Source organism: Pelophylax lessonae (assembly GCF_965119305.1).
Source record: "Pelophylax lessonae genome assembly, chromosome: 2".
Taxonomy (NCBI): Eukaryota; Metazoa; Chordata; class Amphibia; order Anura; family Ranidae; genus Pelophylax; species Pelophylax lessonae.
The window spans coordinates 594,517,268-594,543,874 of NC_138769.1; the positions used below are offsets into that span (position 1 = coordinate 594,517,268).

General features: G+C 39.5%; 1 protein-coding gene across 1 annotated transcript in view; it reads right to left on the minus strand.

The window, feature by feature from the left end:
* Positions 1-3,190: 3,190 nt before the first annotated feature.
* The window catches only part of NCKAP1L (NCK associated protein 1 like), a 341,915-nt gene continuing 318,498 nt past the window's right edge, over positions 3,191-26,607 (minus strand). Inside the window, exon 31 of the mRNA XM_082245566.1 lies at positions 3,191-4,087. Within this exon, the coding sequence (XP_082101692.1) occupies positions 3,968-4,087 (120 nt within the window). The 3' untranslated portion in view covers positions 3,191-3,967. The remainder of the gene's footprint in view (positions 4,088-26,607) is intronic.

The window sequence follows — 26,607 nt, forward strand, 5'->3', positions numbered from 1 at the left end:
GTATTTGGACAGTGGGGAGACTTCGCTGCCATCAGAATACACTGATCAAGTAGAGAAAATCTGGATGTTGCACAACCTCCTTGCCCTTGAATAGAGTAAAAATGAGAGCAAAACGATTGAAAATGCCCAAAAAATACACTGAAAATCACTCTGCTCAGCTTTGGATGCAGCCTTAGTGAAAAAGATAATGTTTTAGTGCCTCTGTTGTAAACTTTGAAGATAAATTTCTCCAAAATGTTTATATGAAAATAAATATCTGCATAGTCTGCTCACAAGTTTACTTTACAACTGAAATCCGGGTATACAAACTATTTAATCCTTTTCTAGCTTTATGTAATTTCCTGAAGAGCAGTAGTTAGAGTAGCATACTGTTACAGAAATGCTGAAATGCTGTTACAGAAGAGGAATCAGGACCTCATTAGTCTAATTCTACCTTCTTGTTCACCTTCAGGCATGTCTAGTTCCAGAACCAAGCTGCATTGCTTAAAGCTGGGCTCACACTGCCGCAGAGAGAGGCTCACAGCAGGGGTTCGGTGTGTCCCTGTTCACCATTTCAGGTCCGATTTCAGTCCGAATTTTTGGCTGAATTCGGGCCTGAAACGGACTAGAAGTCCATAGCAATTTGCACTGAAGCCGATCCAGAGATATGTGAACCGGCACCTTAGAGAGCCAGTCAAAATGCGGTTTAGATATAGCACCTGTACATAAGCAGCAGACTTCAAAAGTTAGCAGTGATCACTGTAGTAGCAGTGCAAACTACAATGATTTCCAGCTTCCACAAGAATTCTACAAGTAAAGCACTTATGCTGGAACCAGTGTAACTATGTAAAAACTGCCATACCTAAACATCAGCAAAGGAAACCCATACTGAGAGGAAAACCTAGGCAGTCTACCATTGACCAAGATGTCCACTGATAACGCTCGGGGAGGCAGGTGAAACGCGTAGGCATAATTTCCGGCGTACCCTAACCATCTACCTCACTTCCTGTTCCTCAGTGGAACGCACGTTATTTGGTGTTCTAGGAAGCATTGTACTATAGATCTACTGCCTATTTTTTTTAATCGTTTGTGAGTATACACGATTATGTTTTATTAATAAAATTGTCCATAAAATTTTATACTATGATCTCCTCTTTTCAATTGGGCTGAGCCCACCAAGGAACCAGCATTTGCCATTCATAACGAGCAGCTTGTTTGGAAGATATCTTCACACGTTTTCTTCCTGGACCCTATACTCACCTTTCAATAGCCACATCCGACCCAATAGTGGGTCTTCGTTTCTGGTGAGTAGGGGTATATGAGCGGAATGTGACACCTTTGCACTGTTAAGCACTTTTTTTAAGAAATCAAAGGAGCACCAACATGTTTTTTTGCAATATTACACTGGTTATTGGACCGTATATTAATTTCTCCTAAGTGCACTGTTTATTGGACTATCTATGAACTTTTTGGAGTAATTTTTATCGATTTTTTATTGGATTCTGTACTTCATATAATGCTCTTTTTTTAACTATTTATGTATTTTTGATGTTACTCTATATATTTTTGCACAGTCTTCAGATTCTGATTAGATATTGATTGTATTCACATGGCACTTTATTTTTAGCGCTTTGTTCACTTTATATTTATTCACATATTCATGTATTAGCAAGCGCTGCATTATTTATTTATCCATTTCCCCTTTGTTGTTTCATATTACTCATAGCGTGGGTTTATAATATCTTATAGTCTACCATTGCCAACCTCCTGCTAAAATGTAGAATCTCTGACTGTCTGTGGCTTCAGAACTTTATGTAAAAAAAAATAGGGCAAGCAAAGAAAGTGCAAAATAAAAACTCTTCATCTGCACACCTGTTACATACATTTTACTCTAAAATCACTGTAGGCATTGTATCATCATAACAGCCAGGCAGTTAGCAGTTTTAAGAGCAGTCAGCAATGTCTACTTTAATATATCCAATACAGGTTTCCTTAACTCCAGTGTAGTTCGCAGATGGGGTCCAGGCCTGGTTTGGATGTCTGGCAGGGCTGTTTGGATCACAAGGCTGGCTGAACAGAACTGAGGATTCTTCTCTAGGCAAAAACAGCTTACATATATGTACTTACACTGTGCATTTAGCTGTTTGCTTTAATTTAAATCCAAAGGGTAACTCCGCTTTTGTGGGGGAAAAAAAAAGCACATAAAGAAAAAACAGTATAGCGTATATAATTATGACACACATCATATTGTAACTGAATGTTATTAAAAATTGCTTTTCCTTTTCGATCTGCAGCTGTTGTCTCTTTCCACAACAAAAGTGGAGTTATGCTTTAAGCAGGACATATCCCAATTTGCTGACTGTATGCCCAGATTGCACATTTACAGAATAATTTTAAATATACTATTAAAAATACAGAATACAATATAATATATTACGTACAGAATAATATTGTGTTTCTGTATTACACTGGTGCTTTTTAAAACTTTTGTAAATTTATAGCATATGGCTAGGTTCACACTAGCCTGCACTGTAAAATGCTTTACTGGGCAGACTAGTGTCATTTTGCCCTGGCAGGGAGCTGTGCTATGTGCGATTCAGGGCATCTTCCTGCTTTCTTTTCTTTTTTTTTTTTCAACTTTATTTGTAGTATCACATAGTAGCACTTTATTAATGTCGCTGCACCAGAGCAGTGTGTTACGTTACTGTGCGATGACATGTGGTGCAGAAAATTGCAGACATGCATTTTTCCGCTCTGCGCCACACTGAATATCACACCAGTTGTGGTGTTAATGGGGCACACAGAAAACATTTGTGCCCTAGCACATAGTTACATAGTAGGTGTGGTTGAATAAAGACAATAGTCCATCCAGTTCAACCTGTGTAGGTGTGTGTGGGCGTAATCATCTCGCATACCCCTGAATGTCCTGATTCACTTTCACAGTGACCTGCGTTTATCCAGTGCAGAAAGATGTGGGTTACCGCTCATAGTGTGATTGAGCCCCTAAGGCTTTCTAAAAAAGAAGAAACTTTATCCGATTATATCAACATTTATCTAAAAGAACAAGACCCTCAGAGGTCTTTATATTTTGTATGTTCCACTAGACCCAGAAGTCTTTCAGCTGATCCTCTGTTCTTTGTCATGCACACATATCTCTATTTTCTTAAGTCTAAAGTTATGTTAAAAAATGAAGAAATAAACCATTTTGGCAGAATACCATTTTACTAATAGACAGATGATGCAAGACAATGCTTTATGACAGCCTTCTGAGGTTAGTAGTTGAGAATACAGTTAAAAAAAAAAAAAAAAAAACATCTCAAACATGAGTCAAATGTAGCGATGATGCAGACTAACAAATGACTGAACAGCAATAATAACCTGATAACAGCGGTGACATTTCTGCCTTCCTAAAATGCCACTTTCTACTTCATCTCATCATTGATCTCTCCTGCACCTTTTCTGCGCTAGTACAATGTGTATTATTTAGTAAATGTGGCTGGGCAAGTCGGATTTCAGTGAAGTGTCCAGAAAACAAATGAGAATACAAGAAAACAACGACAACTTTGGCATTTTAAAAGCAATGCAGCATGTGATTTACTTTGGCTGCAGGCAGTTATAATTGGCAGCAAAATCCTTTGTATTCCGATGTTATTATTTTGCCTTAACATTCGCTGAAAACACTGTTTTGGCTGCCTTGTTATTAAAAGTGATAGAGCAAAATAATGATTCCAGCTCTTACACAGCGGGAGTAATTGAGAATATGATAACATTATTCCACAGACTTACAGTGGAAAAATGTAGAAATGAACCTTAAGGCGCTGCTGTTCACATTAACCTGAGTGGCAGCTTTTTCTTACAAGTACCAGAACTTTGTATATTTTGTTCACTTCTTCAAATAATACATGCTGGGAAGATGGAGTGGAGGCTAGACAGGCATGTACAATGCCTTCCACACTTGCTCTCATCGATCACATAATGGCACGTGCAATCAGGAAGCTATCATGGTTGGAAAGGTACGATGGACTTCATGGTAAGCATTTCGGAGTAACACATAAGGAAAGCAGGATTCCAGCATGTCCACAGTTAGAAATGAAGACTCTTCAACAATCTGTAAGAAACATAAGGATATGATCACTTAATTAGAAAGGTTAATGTGTAGTGCCCTATTGGCGATGCACAGGAGTTAACGTGTAGTGCCCTATTGGTCCTGTGGGATTGAGAATTATACTTATGATATGAACAAATAAAAATAACTAAGAGTAATGGTTTTATAAAGGAAACCTATTGTTAGTACCCATACAAGCTCATGCAGAAGAAAGCAGTAGGTTTGCTTCAAACCTACCCTGCCAGCACCAAATACTCACCTGTATTCCAAATATGCCAATCCATTCAGCTGCCAAGAGTAGGAGAAGCTGCCTTGTGTGAGCATGTAGAGCTGGGTAGTGATTGAGCTAATGGAATACGTGCTACAGATCAGTAATTTAGTAAGTAATGCCATTAGATCAGTATGACAACTGCTAACTTCACTAAAATTATGTAGGCTACCACTTCTGACCTCTCCTTTTAAGAATGTTAGTTTCCTGGCTATTACACTGATTCACTAGTTTTCATTGGAACAGCTATAGAAGTAAAAAATTCCAACATGGTTACACACAACATTTAAATCATGCTTGTTTCAGGTCTCCTACTCAAAAATAGTGAAGCTCCCCTCCAGCATTAATATCTTATAAATCTCTACATATATCATACATAACTTTTTTGCAGAACTTATTGGCATGGCCTCTATTTCCTGTAGTGAGCAGTGTGGTGGGTGCTTAGCAGTACATATATATATATATATATATATATATATATATTAGTGATCGACCGATATCGTTTTTTCGTTGCCGATACCGATACGGATATTTTGCTGATCGCATATCGGTATTGGCCGATATTTTCACACATGTAAAAATGACCCAAAAAAACACAAAATTCGACACAAATCTCTTAATAAACATGTTAATCTTCATTTATTAACTTTTTTAAAATTAAGTGCTCATTCTTCACACTTTAACTACATAAAAACTGATATTAAAACTTAAATTGCAGGGACATTTGCTTTGCATTTCACATCATCTAATTGTGCATTAATGCATAATAAAGTGCTGCAGTACTGAACTCACACACTGCAATATGTTACTGCAGTGCAGTCAGTGCAAAACAACTGAAAAAAAACTAAGCAACAACGACAAATACACAAAATACACATACACAGTGGATTGGATGGACTGGAGTGAGTGGAAGAGGACTAACTCTGCAGTAAGGCACTGACTGCAACTAATGCAGTGCAGTGCAGTCAGTGAAAAACTGCTAGAAAAAAAGCTAGGCAACAACAACAGCTACACAATATACACCGTGACCACACATATACAGTGTATTGGATGGACTGGAGTCAGTGAAGGAGGACTACCTCTGCAGTAAGGCACTGACTGCAACTAATGCAGCGCAGTCAGTGCAAAACTTTTAGAAAAAGAGCAAGGCAACAGCTACACATGTCACAGTGGATTGGACTGGACTGGAGTTAGTGGAGGACTACCTCTGCAGTAATGCACTGACTGCAACTAATGCAGTGCAGTCAGTGAAACACTGCTAGAAAAAGAGCAAGGCAACAGCTACACATGTCACAGTGGATTGGACTAGAGTCAGTGGAGGACTACCTCTGTCTGCAGTATGGCACTCACTGCAACTACTGCAGTCAGTACAATGCTGCTAGAAAAAAATCAAGCAAACAGCTAAACAGACTGGATTGGATTGGAGTCAGTGAACTTCCTCTGCAGTAGGACACTCACTGAAACAACAGCAGAAAACTGCTAGAAAAAAAGCTAGGCAACAGCTAGACATTGGATGTGAACTCTTAGCAGTAGGGCACTCACTGCAACTACAGCAGTCAGTGCAAAACTGCTGGAAAAGAGCTAGGCAACAGCTAGACAGTGGATTGGATTGGAGTCAGTGGACTACCTCTGCAGTAGGGCACTCACTGCAACTACAGCAGTCAGTGCAAAACTGCTAGAAAAAAGCTAGGCAACAGCTAGACATTGGATTTGGACTCTTAGCAGTAGGGCACTCACTGCAACTACAGCAGTCAGTGCAAAACTGCTAGAAAAAAGCTAGGCAACAGCTAGACAGTGGATTAGAGTCACTCAGCGGACTACCTCTGCAGTAGGGCACTCACTGCAACTACCACAGTCAGTTCAAAACTGCTAGAAAAAAAGTTAGGCAACAGCTAGACAGTGGAGTGGAGTGGAGTGGACACTACTCTTTTCAATACTCCCAGTTAAGTAGCACAATATTATAATGCAGAAAGCAGAACATTTCAGCATGTCCATGGTCACCTGTTAAAGGTCTTCTGTTTTGTTCAAACAATGCAGCAATTTCGTAAACATGCTCAGGAGGAGTGGAGGACAGAGGAGCAGAGAGAGAGAGGTATCTTCTAGCATGGGAAGCAAGTTTTTTTGTAGCTTGCCACATTTTCTCTCCACCACTGAAGAGGATGACTTCTTCTGTCAATTACGGCTTCTTTCAAATAGAGATGAAGTTCATCATCAAGGCTCATCGTTGCAGATTCAGAAGAAATTGAATCCTCCGCATGAGGCCCCAATAAAACTTTGAAAATGTACTGATCAATTCAACGACGATGAAGCAGATTCTCTTCTGTTCGTTGACGTATTGTTGGACATTTGTCTAATTTTTCAGCATGCTGCTCTTCATAAAAGTAGTGTTCTGGACTTGTCTTTTCGGCAGGAACCTCCTGCACCTCCATATCTTCTGTCAGCCATTGTTTCGCCTTAGCCAATACATCATCAGAAGAGAAAGCATGGTTCTTGTTTCGAGGATTCAAAAGACTTGCAAGCACAACAATTTTAATCTCTTCATGCTTCTCAAAACATATATCAATCAAAGCTCTTTGGCTTGACAGACCATCATTTGAAAGTTGGAGGGTGTTGTGTGCCATGATGACACAGAGGTCTGACGTATCAGCAAGCCTCATTCCTTTAGGCATGTTTGCTCCACTGTTTCGAAGTTGCACAAGCATCACCCTGTCTTTGTTGATTCCCCATTCTTCAAGCATGCCTAGAAACATTTCTCTACTGTACTCAGCTATGTGGGATCCTTGCATCACTTTTGTATTCAACACCAATTGCCTTTTTGTCCATCTGCTGTCAATGAAGTGGCATGTAAGTAGTGACTCGGACTCTGTTTGTGACCAGCAGTCCGTCGTGAATGAGAGTGAGTTGCCAGCATTCTCTGGTTGCAGCATAGCCTTTACTTTGTCAACTACCTTTTGATGTAGCTTTTCCAGCATTTCGGTTCGATAATACTTCTCACTCTTCAGTGTGTAGCTTGGCTCAAGGATGGACATCAACCGCTTAAATCCTGAGTTAGACACCATTGTAAATGACTGGTTATCAGTGACAATCATCTCTATGATTACTCTGTCCAGCAGTTGGGATCTTCCATCTGAATCTAGACAGTGACATCTGTTTCTTTTCACAAACATATCTGGTATTTTTGCCTGGGATAGTGGAGGAGGTATTGAATCAAAATCACATTGATATTCATTTTGTTTTTTTCTGTGCTGCATGATACAATTCAATATGATAAACAAATTCACTATGATAAACCCAAATATTTGACGTATTTTGGTTTTTTTGCAGTTACTGATCCCATGCTTATGTTGTTTGTACATGTGTTGCAAACTGCTGCTTTTCCTGGAGACGGTTGAGACGAGAAATAACCCCAGACTACACTTTTACTCTTTCTCTCCTTATCCATCTCCATTTCAACTTGAAAGACACAAAAAAGATTAAAGAAATGGCTTGCTGAAGCTGAAGCTGAAGTTGCTGCTGATGCTGGCTCTGGCACCCTGTTGTGGGTTGGTGGCTGACTCCTGGCAGTGTGGCTGTCTTGGTGTCACCATGTTGTAGGTGGCTTGCTTGCCGGAACGCTGTGGTGGCTGGCTGCCATCACCCTGTTTGGGGGGCTGGCTTGCAGGAACACTGTGTTGGCACTGGCTGGCTGGCTTGGTGTCATCCTGCTATGGGTGGCTGGCTTTCAGGAACAGTGTGGTGCCTGGTTGGCACCACACACCCAACAGAATACTGTTATTTTAATACATTTCTTATGCTGGGAAATTGCGCAATGAGCAATTGTGTTCCTTTTTTATATACATGCCTGGTTATTGAATGATGACAACTAACCGGCCGCATTATCGGATGATCTTTTTGCTGACACATCTAACATACAGGTCCTAAAAAGGAAGTGTTACCTGCACACCCACAGTGGAGAGTGTTGCACACTAATGCATGGCTAGACCTCATTTGGGGTTTCCTCATCTGGAAAGCATCTATTCATTATAATATATGGTGGAGTACAGACAAGGGATCACTTGGAGCACTTTTGGACTGTAATTAAGCACGTGGGGACCACCTGTGTCACCACCAGTATTTGGAATCGGGATTCCTCTGTCTATATAATTTACCAATTGTATGCCACATTTGAAGATTTGTCATTTTGAATGAACATTATTCAAGTTTTAAATACTTTGCACAGATTAATTGGCACTTTAATTGAAAACATCCAACCTGTATACCTCACCTGGCAGTTTATTGAATAATATAATTTATGAATGCACATGTTTACAGCTTTACATGTATATATGGATGAATTAACTTTTTTGCACTTATAGCACCTTATTCTCATCAGTGTATGAGCACTACATGATTTTGATTATTTGAATACATGTTTTTTTTTTTCAGTATATTCACAACACAAAAAAAATTTGTTGATTGTTATGTTTTAGTATTGGGATGTGAAATACAGTGAGTGTAGCTGTTAATTAATCATTAATCACTGGTTTTCGATCACAACACTCAGTGCAGATTATTTTCTTTGTTTCGTTTTATCCCTTTAAATCTGTTTGCATAGCAATTTTCAGAATCAGCATATCATATCAAACCATATATAACATTAACAGAACAAAACAAACAATGCACCAGTCCGCAAAGTCTCCTTTGGTATGAATTTGCATTGCATATGCTCAATCTTTCATAAAAAGCAGGCTTGTATTCACATATCCAAATGTGCCCTCACCTGGGGGACGAGACCAACCAATGGTCTATGTGCATAGCTCCCAACTGTCCCTGATTTCGAGGGACTGTCCCTGATTTGGAACAAAGTCCCTCTGTCCCTCTTTCCTCCTAATTGGTCCCTCATTTTGGTCTGATCTATATAGTTGTATATGATATTGTATTAATTGTATTAATCTTTCAAAAAGTGTTTCCCCAGTGATAAACCTTTCATTCAATTTCTAAATTGCTGCATTTGTAAACTTCAAAAGCCAGTATAAAAAAATAGTAGTGGTAAAAAGAAAAAAAAAAGCACTTGTGGGTTTTACTTATCAATTGTTTTGTAGAATTCTCCTTTAAGGGGGCGTGGCAGGAGGTGTGTCCTATTTCTACATTCTTTTGCTAATAGGTGTCCCTCATTCCCACCTCAAAAAGTTGGGAGGTATGCTATATGTGCTTTTGTCACTCTCTGGGGATCTGTTTTATGCTGTTTCACTCTTCTGCTGGTAATCTTGAGATTAGAATCCTCCTTCTCTTACACTTATCTCAATACGCACAAATCTTAAGAGAAAGCTGGACACAGTGCTTTATCCTTTAAAACAACTGGTTTATTAAACACTAGACATAAAAACACTCAAATTTTCCTGGTGCTTAGAGTGACCCAAACTTTAAAAAGCATTCAGTCCTCACAGTTTGGGTATAGGATTATGCCCCTGAGGAAGCCACATGACCCAGTGGCGTAACAAGTAGGGGAGGGGCCAATTGGTCTTCACACTGAGACGCGCTTTGTGATCATACCGTGGTAATACTGTCTGATTGTCTTATACCGCAATGTGAGGACTGAATGCTTTTTACAGTTTGGTGCACTCTAAGCACCAGGAAAATGTGAGTGTTTTTATACTTGGTATTTAATAAACTGGTTGTTTAAGAAGATAAATCACTATGTCCAGATTTCTCTCTTTCTGATTTGGGCCTGTGGAGATAAGTGTAACGGGAGGAGGATTCTTCTAATCTCAAAATTACCAACAAAGGAGTGAAACAGCATAAAACAGATCCACAGAGAGGGATAAAAGCGCACATAGACCATTGGTTGGTCTTATCCCCTAGGTGAGGGCATATCGGATGAGGAGATTATCACCAATGTATGTGGATGATTGGAGCACATAGTGGTGAACACTAATTAAAGAAGCAGTCGTTTGGATATGTGAACACAAGCCTGTTTTTTTTATGAAAGATTTAGCAAATGCAAGTAAGTTCATACCAAAGAAAACTTTATGGACTGATGCATTGTTTGTTTTGTTAATGTTATATATGGTTTGATATGATATGCTGATTTTGAAAATCGGTATGCAAACAGATTTAAAGGGATACTAGCACATTAATAATTTGGGAGAGCAGCACCACTATTGAATATAACACTGCTACTACAGTGATCGCTGCTGTCTTCCCAGTCGCATGCCAAGCAGCTGCCTTGCTGCATAGCAACCACAAGGGGTCACTCACTTGGCATGAGCGCATTCACAGAACGCCTTGCACTTTTCTCTTTGCATGCATAATATTCTCTGATTGGACAAGGTAGAGATCATGATATCACTGCCCCACCTATTCACCTCATCCAACCAGAGATCATCTTGCAATCATTGTGAAAAATGCAAGGCATCTGTGCCAAGTGAGCGACCCCCTGTGGTCACTTTGCAGCATGACAGCTGCTTAGCAGGGGAGGCAAAAGACATAGAAACATAGAATGTGTCGGCAGATAAGAACCATTTGGCCCATCTAGTCTGCCCAATATATCTGAATCCTATGAATAGTCCCTGGCCCTATCTTATATGAAGGATAGCCTTATGCCTATCCCATGCATGCTTAAACTCCTTCACTGTATTTGCAGCTACCACTTCTGCAGGAAGGTTATTCCATGCATCCACTACTCTCTCAGTAAAGTAATACTTCCTCATATTACTTTTAAACCTTTGCCCCTCTAATTTAAACTGTGTCCTCTTGTGGTAGTTTTCCTTCTTTTAAATATGCTCTCCTCCTTTACCGAGTTGATTCCCTTTATGTATTTAAAAGTTTCTATCATATCCCCTCTGTCTCTTCTTTCTTCCAAGCTATACATGTTAAGGTCCTTTAACCTTTCCTGGTAAGTTTTTTCCTGCAATCCATGTACTAGTTTAGTAGCTCTTCTCTGAACTCTCTCTAGAGTATCTATATCCTTCTGGAGATATGGCCTCCAGTACTGCGCACAATACTCCAAGTGAGGTCTCACCAGTGTTCTGTACAGCGGCATAAGCACTTCTCTCTTTCTACTGCTTATACCTCTCCCTATACATCCAAGCATTCTGCTGGCATTTCGTGCTGCTCTATTACATTGTCTTCCCACCTTTAAGTCTTCTGAAATAATTACTCCTAAATCCCTTTCCTCAGATACTGAGGTCAGGACTGTGTCAAATATTCTATATTCTGCCCTTGGGTTTTTAAGCCCCAGGTGCATTATCTTGCACTTATCCACATTAAATTTCAGTTGCCAGAGTTCTGACCATTCTTCTAGTTTTCCTAAATCCTTTTCCATTTGGCGTTTCCCTCCAGGAACATCAACCCTGTTACATATCTTTGTGTCATCAGCAAAAAGACAAACCTTACCATCAAGGCCTTTTGCAATATCACTTATGAAGATATTAAACAAAATTGGTCCCAGTACAGATCCCTGAGGTACCCCACTGGTAACATGACCTTGTTCTGAATGTTCTCCATTGACTACAACCCACTGTTGTCTGTCACTCAGCCACTGCCTAATCCAATCAACAATATGGGAGTCCATGCTCAATGACTGCAGTTTATTTATAAGTCTTCTATGTGGGACAGTGTCAAAAGCCTTACTAAAATCTAGATATGCAATGTCTACTGCACCTCCACCGTCTATTATTTTAGTCACCCAGTCAAAAAAATCTATAAGATTTGTTTGACATGATCTCCCTGAAGTAAACCCATGTTGTTTTTCATCTTGCAATCCATGGGATTTAAGATGTTCCACAATCCTATCCTTTAATAGGGTTTCCATTAATTTGCCTACTATTGATGTCAGACTCGCTGGTCTATAGTTGCTCGATTCCTCCCTACTACCTTTCTTGTGAATGGGCACGACATTTGCCAATTTCCAATCTTCCAGCTCACCACTAAGCTCTTTTAATAATTTTGGGTGTATCTCATCAGGACCCTGTGACTTATTTGTCTTCGCTTTAGACAGCAATCTTAGAACGTCTTCCTCTGTAAAGACACATGCATCAAACGATTCATTAGTCATCCTTTCAAGTGGAGGTCCTTCTCCTTCTTTTTCTTCTGTAAAAACTGAACAGAAGTATTCATTAAGGCAGTCGGCTAGCCCTTTATTCTCTTCTACATACCTTCCGTCCTTTGTTTTTAATTTAGTTATTCCTTGTTTTAATTTCCTTTTTTCATTTATATATCTGAAGAATGTCTTATCCCCCTTTTTCATAGACTGAGCTAGTTTTTCTTCTGCCTGCGCTTTAGAAGTTCTTATAACTTGCTTGGCCTCTTTCTGCCTAATCTTGTAGATTTCCTTATTTTCATTGCTCTGGGTTTTTTTATAATTACAAAATGCTAGCTTTTTATTTTTAATGATTTGGGCCACTTCTGCTGAGCACCACAGTGGTCTCTTCCTTTTTTTGCTTTTACTGACAAGTCTAATGCAATTTTCTGTTGCCTTCAATAATGCACCTTTTAAGTAGTCCCATTTCTCCTGGACTCCATGTAATCCGTTCCAGTCTGATAAGGACTCATTTATGACTAATTTCATTTTTGAAAAGTCTGTTTTTCTAAAATCTAAAACTTTTGTTTTTGTGTGGTGTGACTCTTTCACAGTTCTTATATTAAACCACACTGACTGGTGATCACTGGATCCCAAGGTTTCGCCTACAATGACATCATATACCGAATCCCCATTTGTGAATACCAAATGCAAAATGGCCTCCCTCCGGGTTGGCTCCTCAACCACTTGTTGCAGAGACAACCCCAGTAGGGAATTTAGAATATCTGTACTCCTGGTAGAACTTGCTATTTTGGTTTTCCAGTTTATATCTGGAAGATTGAAATCTCCCATAATGATAACTTCTCCTTTCATTGTCATTTTAGCTATTTCTTCAACTAGTAGATCATCTAGTTCTTTGACTTGACCAGGTGGTCTATATATCACACCTACACGAGTTACTGCATGATTAGCAAACTGCAACGTAACCCAAACTGACTCTATGTTGGCCTCACCAACTTGTATTAGGTTAGATTTAATGCTATCTTTCACATACAGGGCCACTCCTCTTCCTTTCTTGCCTTCTCTGTCTCTTCTGTATAAAGAGTACCCTGGTATGGTTATGTCCCAGTCATTTCTTTCATTAAAACATGTCTCCGTAACAGCCACTAAATCTACATTCTCAGCTGCCATTATTGACCCAAGTTCATTGATTTTTTTACCTAAACTGCGAGCATTTGTAGACAGGACTCTGAGCTTATCATTTCTTAACCTCTGTGCTTCTGACCTGTTCTGGCATTGTTTCAGGGGGCAATTGGACTCTTGTAATTCCACTCTTTTGCCCCCCCCCTTCCTAGTTTAAATACTCTTTCGCAAATTCTTGGAGTTGTTCACTAACTACATTTGTTCATTTGAGAGAAAGATGCAAACCATCTTTTTTGTACAGTTCCTTTCTATTCCAAGTAGAGCTATCATGAGAAACAATGCCAAATCCTTGCTCTTGACACCATTTACTAAGCCATATGTTGAACTCCTTTATGCGCCTCTGCCTATCATTCTGAACATTATGCACAGACAGAACTTCAGAAAATGAAATGGTGGATGCAAAATCCTGTACGTCATTACCAAGTGTGATAAAAGATTTTTTCACCTCTGACACTTCATTGCAAGCCAGGTCATTTTTCCCATGATGGACAAGAACATCCACGTCCCCTTCCTGCTTTGCTTGCTTAACAATATTAATAATACGTCTTCTATCTCGTCTAGCAGTAGCACCAGGGAGACATCTCACAAAACCATTTTCTTTAAGCTCCACACTTCTTATGATTGAATCACCCAGGAACAGCTGCTTCCTTTGAGACTTCACTTTATCTTTTTTGTCCTTGGCTGCAGTCTTGCATACATTAGACATAGGAGTCCATGGTTTCTCACCCTCTGTGCTTGAGTCCATATCCATGTTGTCCTTACATTCTGAGAGTGCTGCAAATGAATTTTGGAGAACCACCGACTGTGGGACATGTCTTCTATCCACCACTCTAAGTCTTCCTGAACCTACAGTAACCCATCTGCCATTTCTGGGGGCCCTCTGTGGCAGTGGCATTGCAGCAGTCGCAGCTGGAGTTTGTTTAACAGATAATTTAAATATCTCTGATTTCAAAAATGCAATTTCCTGCTGCAGTAAGGAGAATTGTCTACAGATCTGACAGCATCCAAATCTCCAAAGAGTGGAACATGAAATAAATGCAAAACAATTCCTGCACTGAACCAAGTCTGCCATTTTAAAGAGGAGAAAAAAAAAAAAAATAAGAAAATTTGTAAATTTAAGTCAAACAAATCTTACCTTTTTTTTTCTTTTTTCCACCTTCCAGCCTACCTTCTGACTATCTCCTGCAATATCTCTTCACTGTACTTAAAATGTTGTACTTGAATGGAGTACTTGCAGCTAATGAATTAGGCCAGCTAATGAGTATGTCTATATATATACACTCACTCCTTCACAGCTCCTCCCCCAGCAACAAATGTAACACCTTAATGAGCTGGTCTCATTAGCAAATGCACAATAGCAGACACCTGACCAAATTCCTTTCCTCTTCTCAAGCAATGGTCAGCAAAAAGAAACACAGATGAGTTGGTTGCAAACTCCAAGCCAATCTCTTTCAGTATCTCTTCAATCTCTTCAGTCTCCTGCAATATCTCTTCACTGTACTTAAAATGTTGTACTTGCAATGGAGTACATGCAGCTAAAAGACAACAGCGATCACTGTAGTAACAGTGACTACTACAGTTATTCTCTGCTTCCACAGTGGTCCCAAAAGTATGGCATATGCATACTTAAATTGGTCCGAGCTGGACACGGATTGGTCTTCAGAGAGCCAAGCTAGTGCGAAGGAGCCCTTATAGTGTGCGCATTGCGATATACAAAAGCATACATTGAATTACTGTGAATCAGCAGTTTCCTGATGAGTGCATGTCTCCTGCAGTTTTTTTTTTTTTTTAGCTGCCAGCAGTTTGATTTTTTTTTTATTTATACTTTACATGAATGTTACAACCCTGTTTTGTGATATCTCACTTGATTTTGGTTAAAACATTAGCCAGAGGGATTGTGATTACTTTGTCTGCTGCACTAGAACATGACCAGTATTGTGACAGCTGTCAGAACATAGCAGCATTCTGCACCAATGACTGGTCTTTCATTGTCCTTTCTTGAAGCATAACAGATTTCTATGGATGAACTCAGTTTCCACAGACTCCAGGCACAGATAATACCTTTTCTTTAACCATATATTTTTATTGTACCAATACGAAAATAAATGTCTTTAAAGCTGAACCCCAGGCAAATAGCTAAATAAACAAAAGTAGTATATACTGTACATGGAAGCTGTTTTACCTGCCAAATGCTTTGTATTTTGGCACAGCTCTGTAAAGTAGGATGCTGCAGTTTCAACTTACCTACTGGTCCCTTCCAACCCTGTGACTGGACATTGAAAGAATAAACAGCACGTTGACGAGCCTGTATTTTTTTATCACTCTGCTCTCTCCTCCTATTACCAGTGCTACTTGTACTGCAGAAAACCTAACTGGCTCCTTCTCCTTCTCCCACCTCTGAGCTCTACTGTACATAATATACAGTATACTGCAAGAGGCTGATGCCAAGTCAAACTCAAGTACTTGCACTTAAAAACTACTTTTAAATATGTATAAATGATTACTGAGCTAAATGTCTTTGTACCTTTTTTAACTGCTTGTAGTTCAACTTTAGGTTGGTTAGTAGGTTATGCATAATTTAGTATTTTGCCATTTCAGGTGAACAAAAATCATAACCTATGCAGGGCAAATAATCTCACATGTGGAGTTATCATACCCTTCTATAGTTTGCTTAGAGTAGTTAGTGAGATCATAGGGTCATTCCAGTAAAATACTATAAATAAAAACAGGGCAGATGAATGTAACACTTTTTGCAGTCTTCTTGATTTGATTCTTGGAAATAGGTTACTAGGAATGAGGTGTAGGTTCACTGCTACCATGGATTTAGGTGAATCCTATGGGTTGAAGATTTGTAATCCTGAATTTATGTGCACATTTGCCTGAGAGTTTTTTTTTTTCTGAATGCAGTACACGACCTTTAAATAATGGTCAGCAAGCTTAGAAGGACCAATATAATAATATAATAAAGGGTTTTTGCTTTTTTTTATGGTTGAGTGGCATAAATGTGGTTATAGATGTCATTTTAATACATCAAAGGTCACATATAATCTTACTAGTTGAATAAAAAGGGAAAGGGATGGGAGGGGAGGGAAAGAGAAGGAAAGGAAAGGGAAGGGGAAGAGAAGGAAGGGAAAAAAGTAAATTGTCACTACAACACTACTGAATGAGAATGGTGCAATGAAGATAACACTATTATTAGCACAATTTTTTGGCGTTCTTAGGAAATAATTAAGTGTCACCTTGCAGGGGTTGTTGATTGGGTTTTTCGGGTGTGAACAAAAATGTGCAGTTGTGTTTTTTTTTTTTTTCCTTTTGTATCTTTCTCCTTTAATTTATCTTTATCCTTATTTTAATAGATGGTAGTAATAAAAAAAAAAAGAGGGTGGGTCTGCTTGGTTTGGCCTACAGTGTCTGTGTGGATTTGTGACCAGACACCTACCCCCCCCCCCCCCACCGATAGTATATACCCGAGAACCCCTGGTGGGATAGGGTTGGTTTGGTGCTTGCTACCTATTGAGGTTTTTTTTGCTTTTCCCTTCTTTCCTCTCACACTCTCTTCGATTACCTCCTCAGTGTTGTTAAGTTTAAAAAATGGTTAAACTTGTCTCCATTAATGTTAGGGCCCTGAGAGTCCCAGATAAGTGGACGCAGGTTCTCAGGGAATGTTGGCAGATGCAGGCAGATATTGTATTTCGGCAATTTCGCCAATACCAGATGCCCTTCTTTGAAGAATGTGAGGTACCTTACCTCATATCATAGCTGCTCTGATAATCCTAAATCTTGTGGGGTTTCGATGTGTTGGTAAAAACCTTAAAAGTGGACATTGGAAGATCAGCTTTCTGACCCTCATGGTAGATATCTGTTCATACATGGCAGAAGAGCGGAACAGGCCGTAACACTTGCTAATGTATACCTTCCCAATACATCTCAATTTACTTTTCTAGAGTCTTGTGTGGACTGACCTTAGTCATTTTGCCGTGGGTAAAATTATTATGGGAGGTGATTTTAACATGACCATGAATCCCTTAGTAGATACTTCCCGTTGCTCATCATATCTTTCATATCCATATTTAAGGAAAATAAAACAATGCCTACATGAGGCCCAGTTGATAGATATATGGCACCTTCAACATCATAATGCGCGAGATTATACCTTTTATTCTTTGGTACATCAATCCTATTCCAGGAATGACTACTATTACTTTATCTTTACCTATCGTCACACAATCTTCCCAGAATAGATGGTGGCATCTTAAGGAAAGCATCTTACAGGAATAAGTGCTAAAGACACAACTCCAAGCTGAACTCTTAACTTTTTTTTGAATTAAATGATACACAGGAGGTTAGACCACTATCAATATGGGAGGCCCATAAATGCTACATTAGGGGATCCTTGATCAAACTTGGCTCTAGACGCGAAAGGAAATATCATGACAAACTTAATTCACTAATATCGTGCATACATTTTATTGAAATCCAACATAAAAAAACAATTAACAGTGATGCAATTAACAGCAGAGCTAGCTTATTTACGGGAGCAGGTGAACTCCCTCTTGCTATTAGAGCCAAAACAAAGATGCTATATAGTAGGTGTCTGTACTACAAATTTGATAATAAAGCAGGTAGACTCCTGGCATGCTCCATCCATACTCCGTCCACACAGGCCCCAATTGAGACTATTACGTCTATAGAGAATCAAAAAATTACCAAATCGGCAGAAATAGCTAACTGTTTTAAAGATTTTTTCTCTGCTCTATACAATCTTCCAGATAAATTGTCCCATATGACGTCTGTCCAGAAAAAAGATCTAATAAATACATATCTTGTAGACTCCTCTCTCCCAAACCTCTCCTGCAAAGAAAAAGTAGTACTTAACAAACCTATATCAGAAGAAGACTTCTGATAAAGAGGCCCTAAAGAGTATGCCAGTAGGAAAGGTTCCAGGACCTGATGGGTTCACACTACACTATTATTATTAGTATAAGACATTTAATCAAACCCTGGCCCCTAAATTTATATCAGCTTTCAACTTAATATTACAGGGTAACCCTATTCCGAAGGATACTTCTCATGCGCATATGAATGTTTTGTTGAAACCAGACAAAGACCCTTCGCTTTGCACCAGCTACAAACCAATCTCTCCACTAAATATAGATCTAAAATTGTTTATAAAAGATAATGGCAATAAGACTCCTCCCTTATTTGGAAAGAATTATCCATATAGATCAATCAGGCGTTGTGCCTGGCAGACAGGCAAGGGATAATACTGTTAGATCTCTGAACATTTTTCACCTGTGTGAGTCTACTAAAATACCAACAATGCTTCTTTCCACAGATACTAAGAAGGCATTTGATAGGATGAGTTGGAGATTCATAAGGAGTACCCTTCAATATATAGGGATCGGAACAAATGCAATGAAATGGATAGAAGCCCTATACGACCACCCAACGGCTGCAGTTAAATTTAATGGAGCGCTATCCACTAGTTTCACAAACAGCAGCAGCCAGGGCAAACAGCACCAGCCAGGGCTGTCCCCTCTCACCGCTATTTTTTATATTAATGTTAGAGTCCTTTCTAAGACACATTAGAGGCAATTCAGATATAACAGGGATTCAAGTTGGGAAGATATCCCATAAAGTAGTGGCTTTTGCAGACGATTTACTCTTATTTATTACCAATCCAGAAATATCAATACCAAACTTACTGACAGAACTAGACCATTATTCACAATTATCCAATTATAAGATTAATCATGCTAAATCAGAGGCAATGATTATTACAATTCCAGAAGCGAAACGCATTGTAGTGGAATCTAGTTTCTCGTTTAACCACTGTAAGGCCGGAAGGATTTGCCCCCTTCCTTACCAGGCCCTATTTTGCGATTCGGCACTGCGTTACTTTAACGGACATTTGCGCGGTCATGCGACTCTGTACCCACATTTACATGCTTTTTTCCCACAAATAGAGCTTTCTTTTGGTGGTATTTGATCACCTGTGTGATTTTTATTTTTTGTGCTTTAAACAAAAAAAGAGTGACAATTTTGAAAAAAATACAATATTTTTCACATTCTGCTATATGACATTCCCAAAAAAAAAATCAAAATTTTTTAACATTTTAGGCCAATTTGTTTTCTGCTACATATTTTTGGTAAAAAAAAATCGCAATATGCGTATTTTGATTGGTTTGCGCAAAAGTTATCGCATCTACAAACTACGGGAAAGATTTATGTTATTTTTATTGTTTTTTGGGGTGTTTTTTACTAGTAATGGTGGCGATCTGCGATTTTTTGCGGGACTGCAACATTGCGGCGGACAGATTGAACCCCTAACTGACATTTTTGACACTTTTTGACACTGTTACTGTAATAATGCCATTGGCGGGGAAGGGGTTAAACCTGTGGGTGACCAAGGGGTTAAATGTGAGCCTAGGGGAGTGATTCTAACATTCAGGGGCGTGGGTTCTGAGATAACCATAGAGACATGTGATGCTATATAGCAGGATCACATGAGCTCTGTGATCATCCCAGGGAGAAGGACGGTCGGCTGTGTTTACAACAGCCGACCATCCTTGTATCTCAGCGGGGAACGATCGCGGGTGTCAGGTGGGAATCGGAGTCGCCTAACACATGCATATGCTTTCCCGCTGACGAGCAGGGGGCAGTAGAGCACCGCCGGCAGCGCGCACTCGCCCCCTAGCCTCCTGAGAGCGAGCGACGTAGACCTACCTCGCTTTGCCCAGGAGCGGCTGCCTGCCGCAGTAAATCTGCGGTAGGCGGTCGATAACTGGTTAAATGGGTATCGGAGGGGCTAAAGTATTTGGGAATATCTCTCACACCCTCTGCAACAAACAGATTTCAGTATAACTTTCCACAATTGTTCACTAAGATTAAAAGTGACCTCAGGCGATGGCAGAGCTTTACACATACATGGTTTGGGAAAAATTGTATCTTAAAAATGAATGTACTGCCCCGGCTGCTGTATCTTTTTCAAACTCTTCCGGTGACAGTTCCAACTAACTTTTTAAAAAAAAATTAAAAGGGAGTTTATACAATTTTTATGGGTGGATTGCCCATCTAGGATCAAGGCAGATACGCTTACAGATATGGGGGTATAGGATTCCCAGATCCAGTTCGATACTACACATCTGCACATTTATCTAGAATTTTAGACTGGTGTAATCATACAAGAGTAAAGAGTTAAATACCCATTGAACAATCTATTACATCTATCCATTTTATGGCCCTACCTTGGTTGAGGAATAAATGTCAGAATCAAGTAAAAGTACACCCTTTTGTGGGTACCACCTATAAAATTGCTCGCTCGATTAAATCAAAGATGATAAACACCTTATCATTGTCTAATATGTCACCAGTGATTGGAAACCTAGAATTTCCACCAGGGCTTTATGACCCTAAATGTTGTCAATTTATATCAGTGAATAAGTTCAGAATTCAAAATTTTAGGGATTCGGGAGGATGGAAATCCACAATGGATATCCAACTAATGCTCTCACCACCTCCACCATGGCAAGCAATTTAAATACGACACTACCTTTTGTCACTGCCATTCAATCCAGTGACAGTGAATATGCCCACTGCCTTTGAGCAACTATGTGCATCGGGTCAAATTATTAGGTGGGGGCCTGTCTAGAATCTATGCAGAATTCACTACGCCCTCAGAATCCTATATTCCACCATACATAGCTGCATGTAAAAAAGATCAATATATAGCAATCTGTACAGAACAGAGAAATTTTATTTTCTATTTTGCACATAAATTATCTATATCCTCTAGAATGCAGGAATCTGGATATAAAAAAAACTGAACAGGAGAAATTACATTGCATATTCCCGAACACAGACCCTACTTGCTGGTGATGTGGAGAAGATAGAAGAACACTTTTCCATATATTATGGACATGATATTCTGGACATGCCCTCGAATACGCCCATATTGGCAAAATATAGGCACTCTGATTGGGGAAATTACTGGTCTTGTTGTAGATCACAACCCAGCAGCTTGTTTACTGCATCTCTTAAACGCAGATAGGGTGTGTGCCAACACATTGGAAATCCCCATCTATCCCTACTGTGAGCCAATGGCTCAGAGCAGTAAATTATATTATGAAATGTTGGGATTTACGGCATCACTAAATAGGCAGGAAGCATGCTTCCACAAAACATGATCACAATGGATTAATTTTACTCTACCAACAATATATCAGTCACTCGCAGTTAGTGGAGCTAGACATTAGGAGGCAGAGATGCAGTAAGATGCAGTAGAAAAGAACATTTTAGTAAATGTACCACAAAAGGAGGAGGGGAGGAGAGGAAAGTTAATGTATACATTTGTTCATTTGTTTTTTTTTTTTTTTGGGGGGGGGGGATGAAGTAAATCTAGGTATCTTTGGCTCTGTCCTATGGAGGAGAGGAATGGAGAAACTAGACAAAGAAAAATACCCGATTCCAGGCCCCAAGGGGTCCATGAGTGTGCTTGACATTCTGCGCAGCTGGTGTGACCTCCTAGATCAGACCACCCCCGCAGTGGGCCCATATACACATAAAGAGTCTCCATGTAAAGACAGAATATAGGTAAACAACTTTTAAAATGTGTTGACCAAGCAGAATAGTGGGGTTGCTCATGTTTCTATGTATATTGGTTATTGGTGAGTCTGGGTATGCCCAATATGTCCTGGTTTGTATTATAATCTCTGAAAATAAATAAAGATGGAATAAAAAAAAAAGAAGGACCAATATGAGGGCCTTTAGATAAGCCAGTCCACTGACCATAAAAGGAGGGTGCAACGCAGCCATAGAGTCAGAATAGCATTATCTGCATTAATCTAATATGAGACCAGGCCAGCAGCAGGACAGTTTTGCATCCTCAAAAACAGGGACAGCCTCAGCAAACTACTGGCCAATATTAACCCAGGCCTATTACCATTTGGTGAAAAAGTATGTACAGTATCCCTGCTAAAAACTACATGAATAAAGCCTTGTTTTCCCAAACTGAAAATAATCTGATTAGGTTTTGCTTCTGTATGTAAACCAAGCCAATAAAGAAAAATAAATCAACTTTGTGGACAAATATGCACTGTTTGTGTATGTTGTTGCTGAGAATGTCTGTGAAAAGCATACTGTTTGTAACACCTCATGCTTTAAAGTGGTTGTAAACCCACTTTAAAAACTTTTACCTATAGGTAAGCCTATATTAAGGCTTACCTATATGTGCTATAAATATCTCGTAAACATGCACCATTTAGGAGATATTTACAGTGCATGCAGCCGATGACATAATCGGCGCATGCGATCTGAAGGAACGGCCACCCGTGCCGTTCCTTCAGAGCCCTGTGCCGTGAACAGCGGCTCTCGCGCGCATGCTCAGGAGTGATGTAATCTCGTCTCCAGCCCCTCAGATGGCCAGAGGACACGAACCAGGAAGCTGAGCTGGCGGCACTGCGGGGGCTTCATTTTAAGGTAAGCACTTCATAATTATTTCATTTTTTCTAATTTTTTTCAGAGGGGTTACTTCCTCTTTAAAGCATCCCCAAAGGTTTTTTTTTTTTTCAACATTGTCCTTAAAGTCACATGAATATTGCCCAGTACTTTTGAAAAATGTAATTAAACAAAGATGCATGCCCCCCATGATAGTACCCAGCTTCCCATACTTTTTGTTTTCCAGTTGTTTGCCTGTTAGCCCTAAAAAATGGCTGAAATTCAAATAAGATTTGCCAAACCTTAGGTGGATCAAACCTGGGCAAATTCACTTATCCCTACTGAGTATAAGCAAGCCCTGGTTACATATGTAATATTCTGTCTTTCCTAACCAATTGCTGTAACAGTTTTATGTAAAATATGGTGGCCTTCTTCAAATTTGTATCATTTTTCCTAATGCTTTAGTGCCACTGATGGATGGTTTGACACCTTCGAAATGGCACAGGCCAGTTAGTGCTGGAACTGCACCAACCAAGATTTGTGACAAATGGCACAAACTCAGTTTTTAGTTGCTGTTTAAACTCACCTTCATTCCTCTGCCATTGACTGGGTGCCCCATTGGTTTACATTACACTTTGTAGCACTACTGAGCATTCACAGTAAGCTCTAAATCTAACTGGTAAGCAGGAATTGTAATCTATTATCTGGGTAATGTAGGTTTGACTTTAATGGTGCCTGTATATATAATTTTTTAAAAAAAATATGTTTTAGAAAACATATTGTACAGATGGAAAAATACATTTCTATAAGTTCAACATAAGAATGGAATAACGAGTAATGAAACAATAATCATTTTTGCAAGAATGAGAATGTGCTTAATATGAAACCCCTGCTACACATTGATGAGAAGCCACAATATTTCCCTCTGGACCATGTTTATTCCACAGTAAATGGGTAATAGGAATTATCATGTGTCTTCATAGACAGACAAATGGAGCAAGGGTTGGTAAATGCATGTATTGATTTAGACAGCTTTGGTCATTCTCATCCCCACTGTGATAATACAGAGCTGCTCAAAAATAGGTCCAAACTTCATTACATCTGTCACAGCAAGTGCACATCAGCTCTCAATGTGGAAAAAAAAAACACAACACGGAATTAGCTATGTAATTGGCTTTGCTGAGCAAACCTAACCAAGCAAACAGAAAATACTTAAATTATTTAACGTTATTGGAAATTAATTATCCGTTTTATTTTGGAAGACTGGGAAAAGAGAAGATTTTGTCAGATGTATAACTCGGACATGAATGCTGCACATATGTCTGTAGCCTTAAGCCTTGTACACACGCAATGAATTTCCGCCGACCGGTCGTCCGTCTTTTGTCCAGAGTGCGTGTCTGTTGGTTGGAATGTGCTCTAGACTGCACACAAATTTTCCCATACGACAGAATTCTATTTTTGAAGTGATGTCATGTGTTGGATTGCTTTCTATGTGTTTTTTCATCTCTGAGCATGCCTAGTCTTGCTCATTAGATTTTTCCCTGTCGAAATCTGTACTAATGATACGAAAATTGGACGTGTGTTGACGGACAACAAAAATTATATAGCCTGCACACCAGAATTTTCTTGGGCCGAAAAGTCGGAGTCGGTTGTCGGAAGCACCATACTAACAAGCCGAAAATCAGCAGATCGGTCGTCGGACGAAATTTCCCGGCCGAATTTCTTATCGTGTGTACGGGGCTTTACTGGCTATCACAGTCCTGTCTGAGGAAATAAACAAAAGTAAAGTTCTGTGTCAAATTTATGGAACTTTTTTAGTTGTCTTCAAAAATATACATTATGGAAAAAACTCCAAACAATACAGATTTTTATGGGTTGTGTGGAGCCGGGTTCAAACTTATGCCAGATCTTTAACAAACAACTAAAGGGTTCTGTATAACAGTCTAAACAAGTCCTAAATCCAGTTACTATGTGATGCACAAGCATCATAAAGCAAACAAAAATACTTCCTTTGCCTTTCCTGATTGAGCCAAATCCTCTTTCAACTGTGTCTTACACACACCTCATCCCAGACGTTGCAGCTCGCAGTGGTAGGGTTTCAGCAAGAGATGCAGTGTTGTCAATCCAGAATGTAGTGCTCAGGACAAGGTGGGGCCAGGTGTTGTCTGGCAAGTTAGGGGTTTGTTAATCAGCATTCAGCACTAATAATGCTGATAGCCATACCCCTTGCAACATTTTTCAGGCCACCATAGTGCAAACAGGCACAGCCTGCATTAAGCTTAGTACACACTATGAGTTTTTTTTCGTTCAACCAAAAATTGTCATCTCTAGTCACAGCCGCTGTATAATCCTCTGTACGATCCAACATTAGTAGAGCGATCTCCCATGCTGAGCTGTTGTGTTTTGCCCCCCTTGCCAGAACACTCTGATGACTGAGAGCACTGATCGGAGCCGGTCGGCTGCTGATTTTCCAGCATGCACATTTGTCAGAAGCTAGCCGAACGGCTTCTGTTGGACTGGCTGGAATACACACAGGCCAGCATACACACAGGCCGAATGTCGGCCATTTTTTTAACCGACCAATGTCTCTCGACATTCGGCCTGTGTGTAGGGGGCCTAAAAGCGGCAATGCTGCTTTGAGTTTAGGAAGAGTGCAGCATCTTTGCCAATCACAAGAAAGAGCATTAGGTCATTAGGTGTATTTTACTGGTAAGATTAACCGGTAATTGTGGAACTTTGCAGGGGGACTGTAAATGCAGATGCACTCATGATTACGTGCTGCAGAACATGTTTTTTTAATGGAAAAACATAGCTCTACCTTAAATTAGTTCTGGCAAAGCCCTGAGAGGCCATAATGAGCTTCTGGGCCAACTTGTTGGTGCCACTGTCCAAGGTGAAACCTCCATATCAGTGACAAACAATGCTGCCGAAACATCCACAAGGATCCAGGAGAGGTTAAAATACCCATTATCATAGCAGTATGCTGATTTTTAGCCTTTAAAAGCTAGCATGGTTGTTTTGAGGAAACATCAAACATTTGTGACAAAGAAAACCGCCAATTTTCTCTTCTGTTATATGTCCTATGATTATATAGCACACAAACCATTAGTCGAACATTGACTGACCATAACCCTCATCCCGATTAGTAACTTCAACATAATTACTAACCACAACATTTTTTAACTGGTCCCCTAATCCTAATTCTTATCCTTATAGGCTGTTCACCTTTTTTCCTCAAGTACAGTTCTCTATCTACCATTATACCATTAATGCATCTCTGTTGCAGAAAATGAAAATTGTCCATATGTTCTAGAGCAGACCTCACCTTTGCCTCTGCTTTCTTATATAGAAAAAAATCTCCATGTCTTGGTATCCATCCTGCAGGATGCCAGAGCTGTTAGTAGAGTGAGAAAGTTCTTCAGCAGCCAAAGCTATAGGAAGCTAGGGCTTAGAATAAATCTTTTGAGAAAAGTTAGTGTGCAGATTCAAGGATGCCATGGACTAGGTAAGTCAGTGATACACTATTGTGAAAAGTTATATTCTGCTTGAAAAAGAGAACGTAGCCTTTAAACCTAACCACGAGCATACTTTTAAGATATTTTCCAGTTCTAGTGTTCA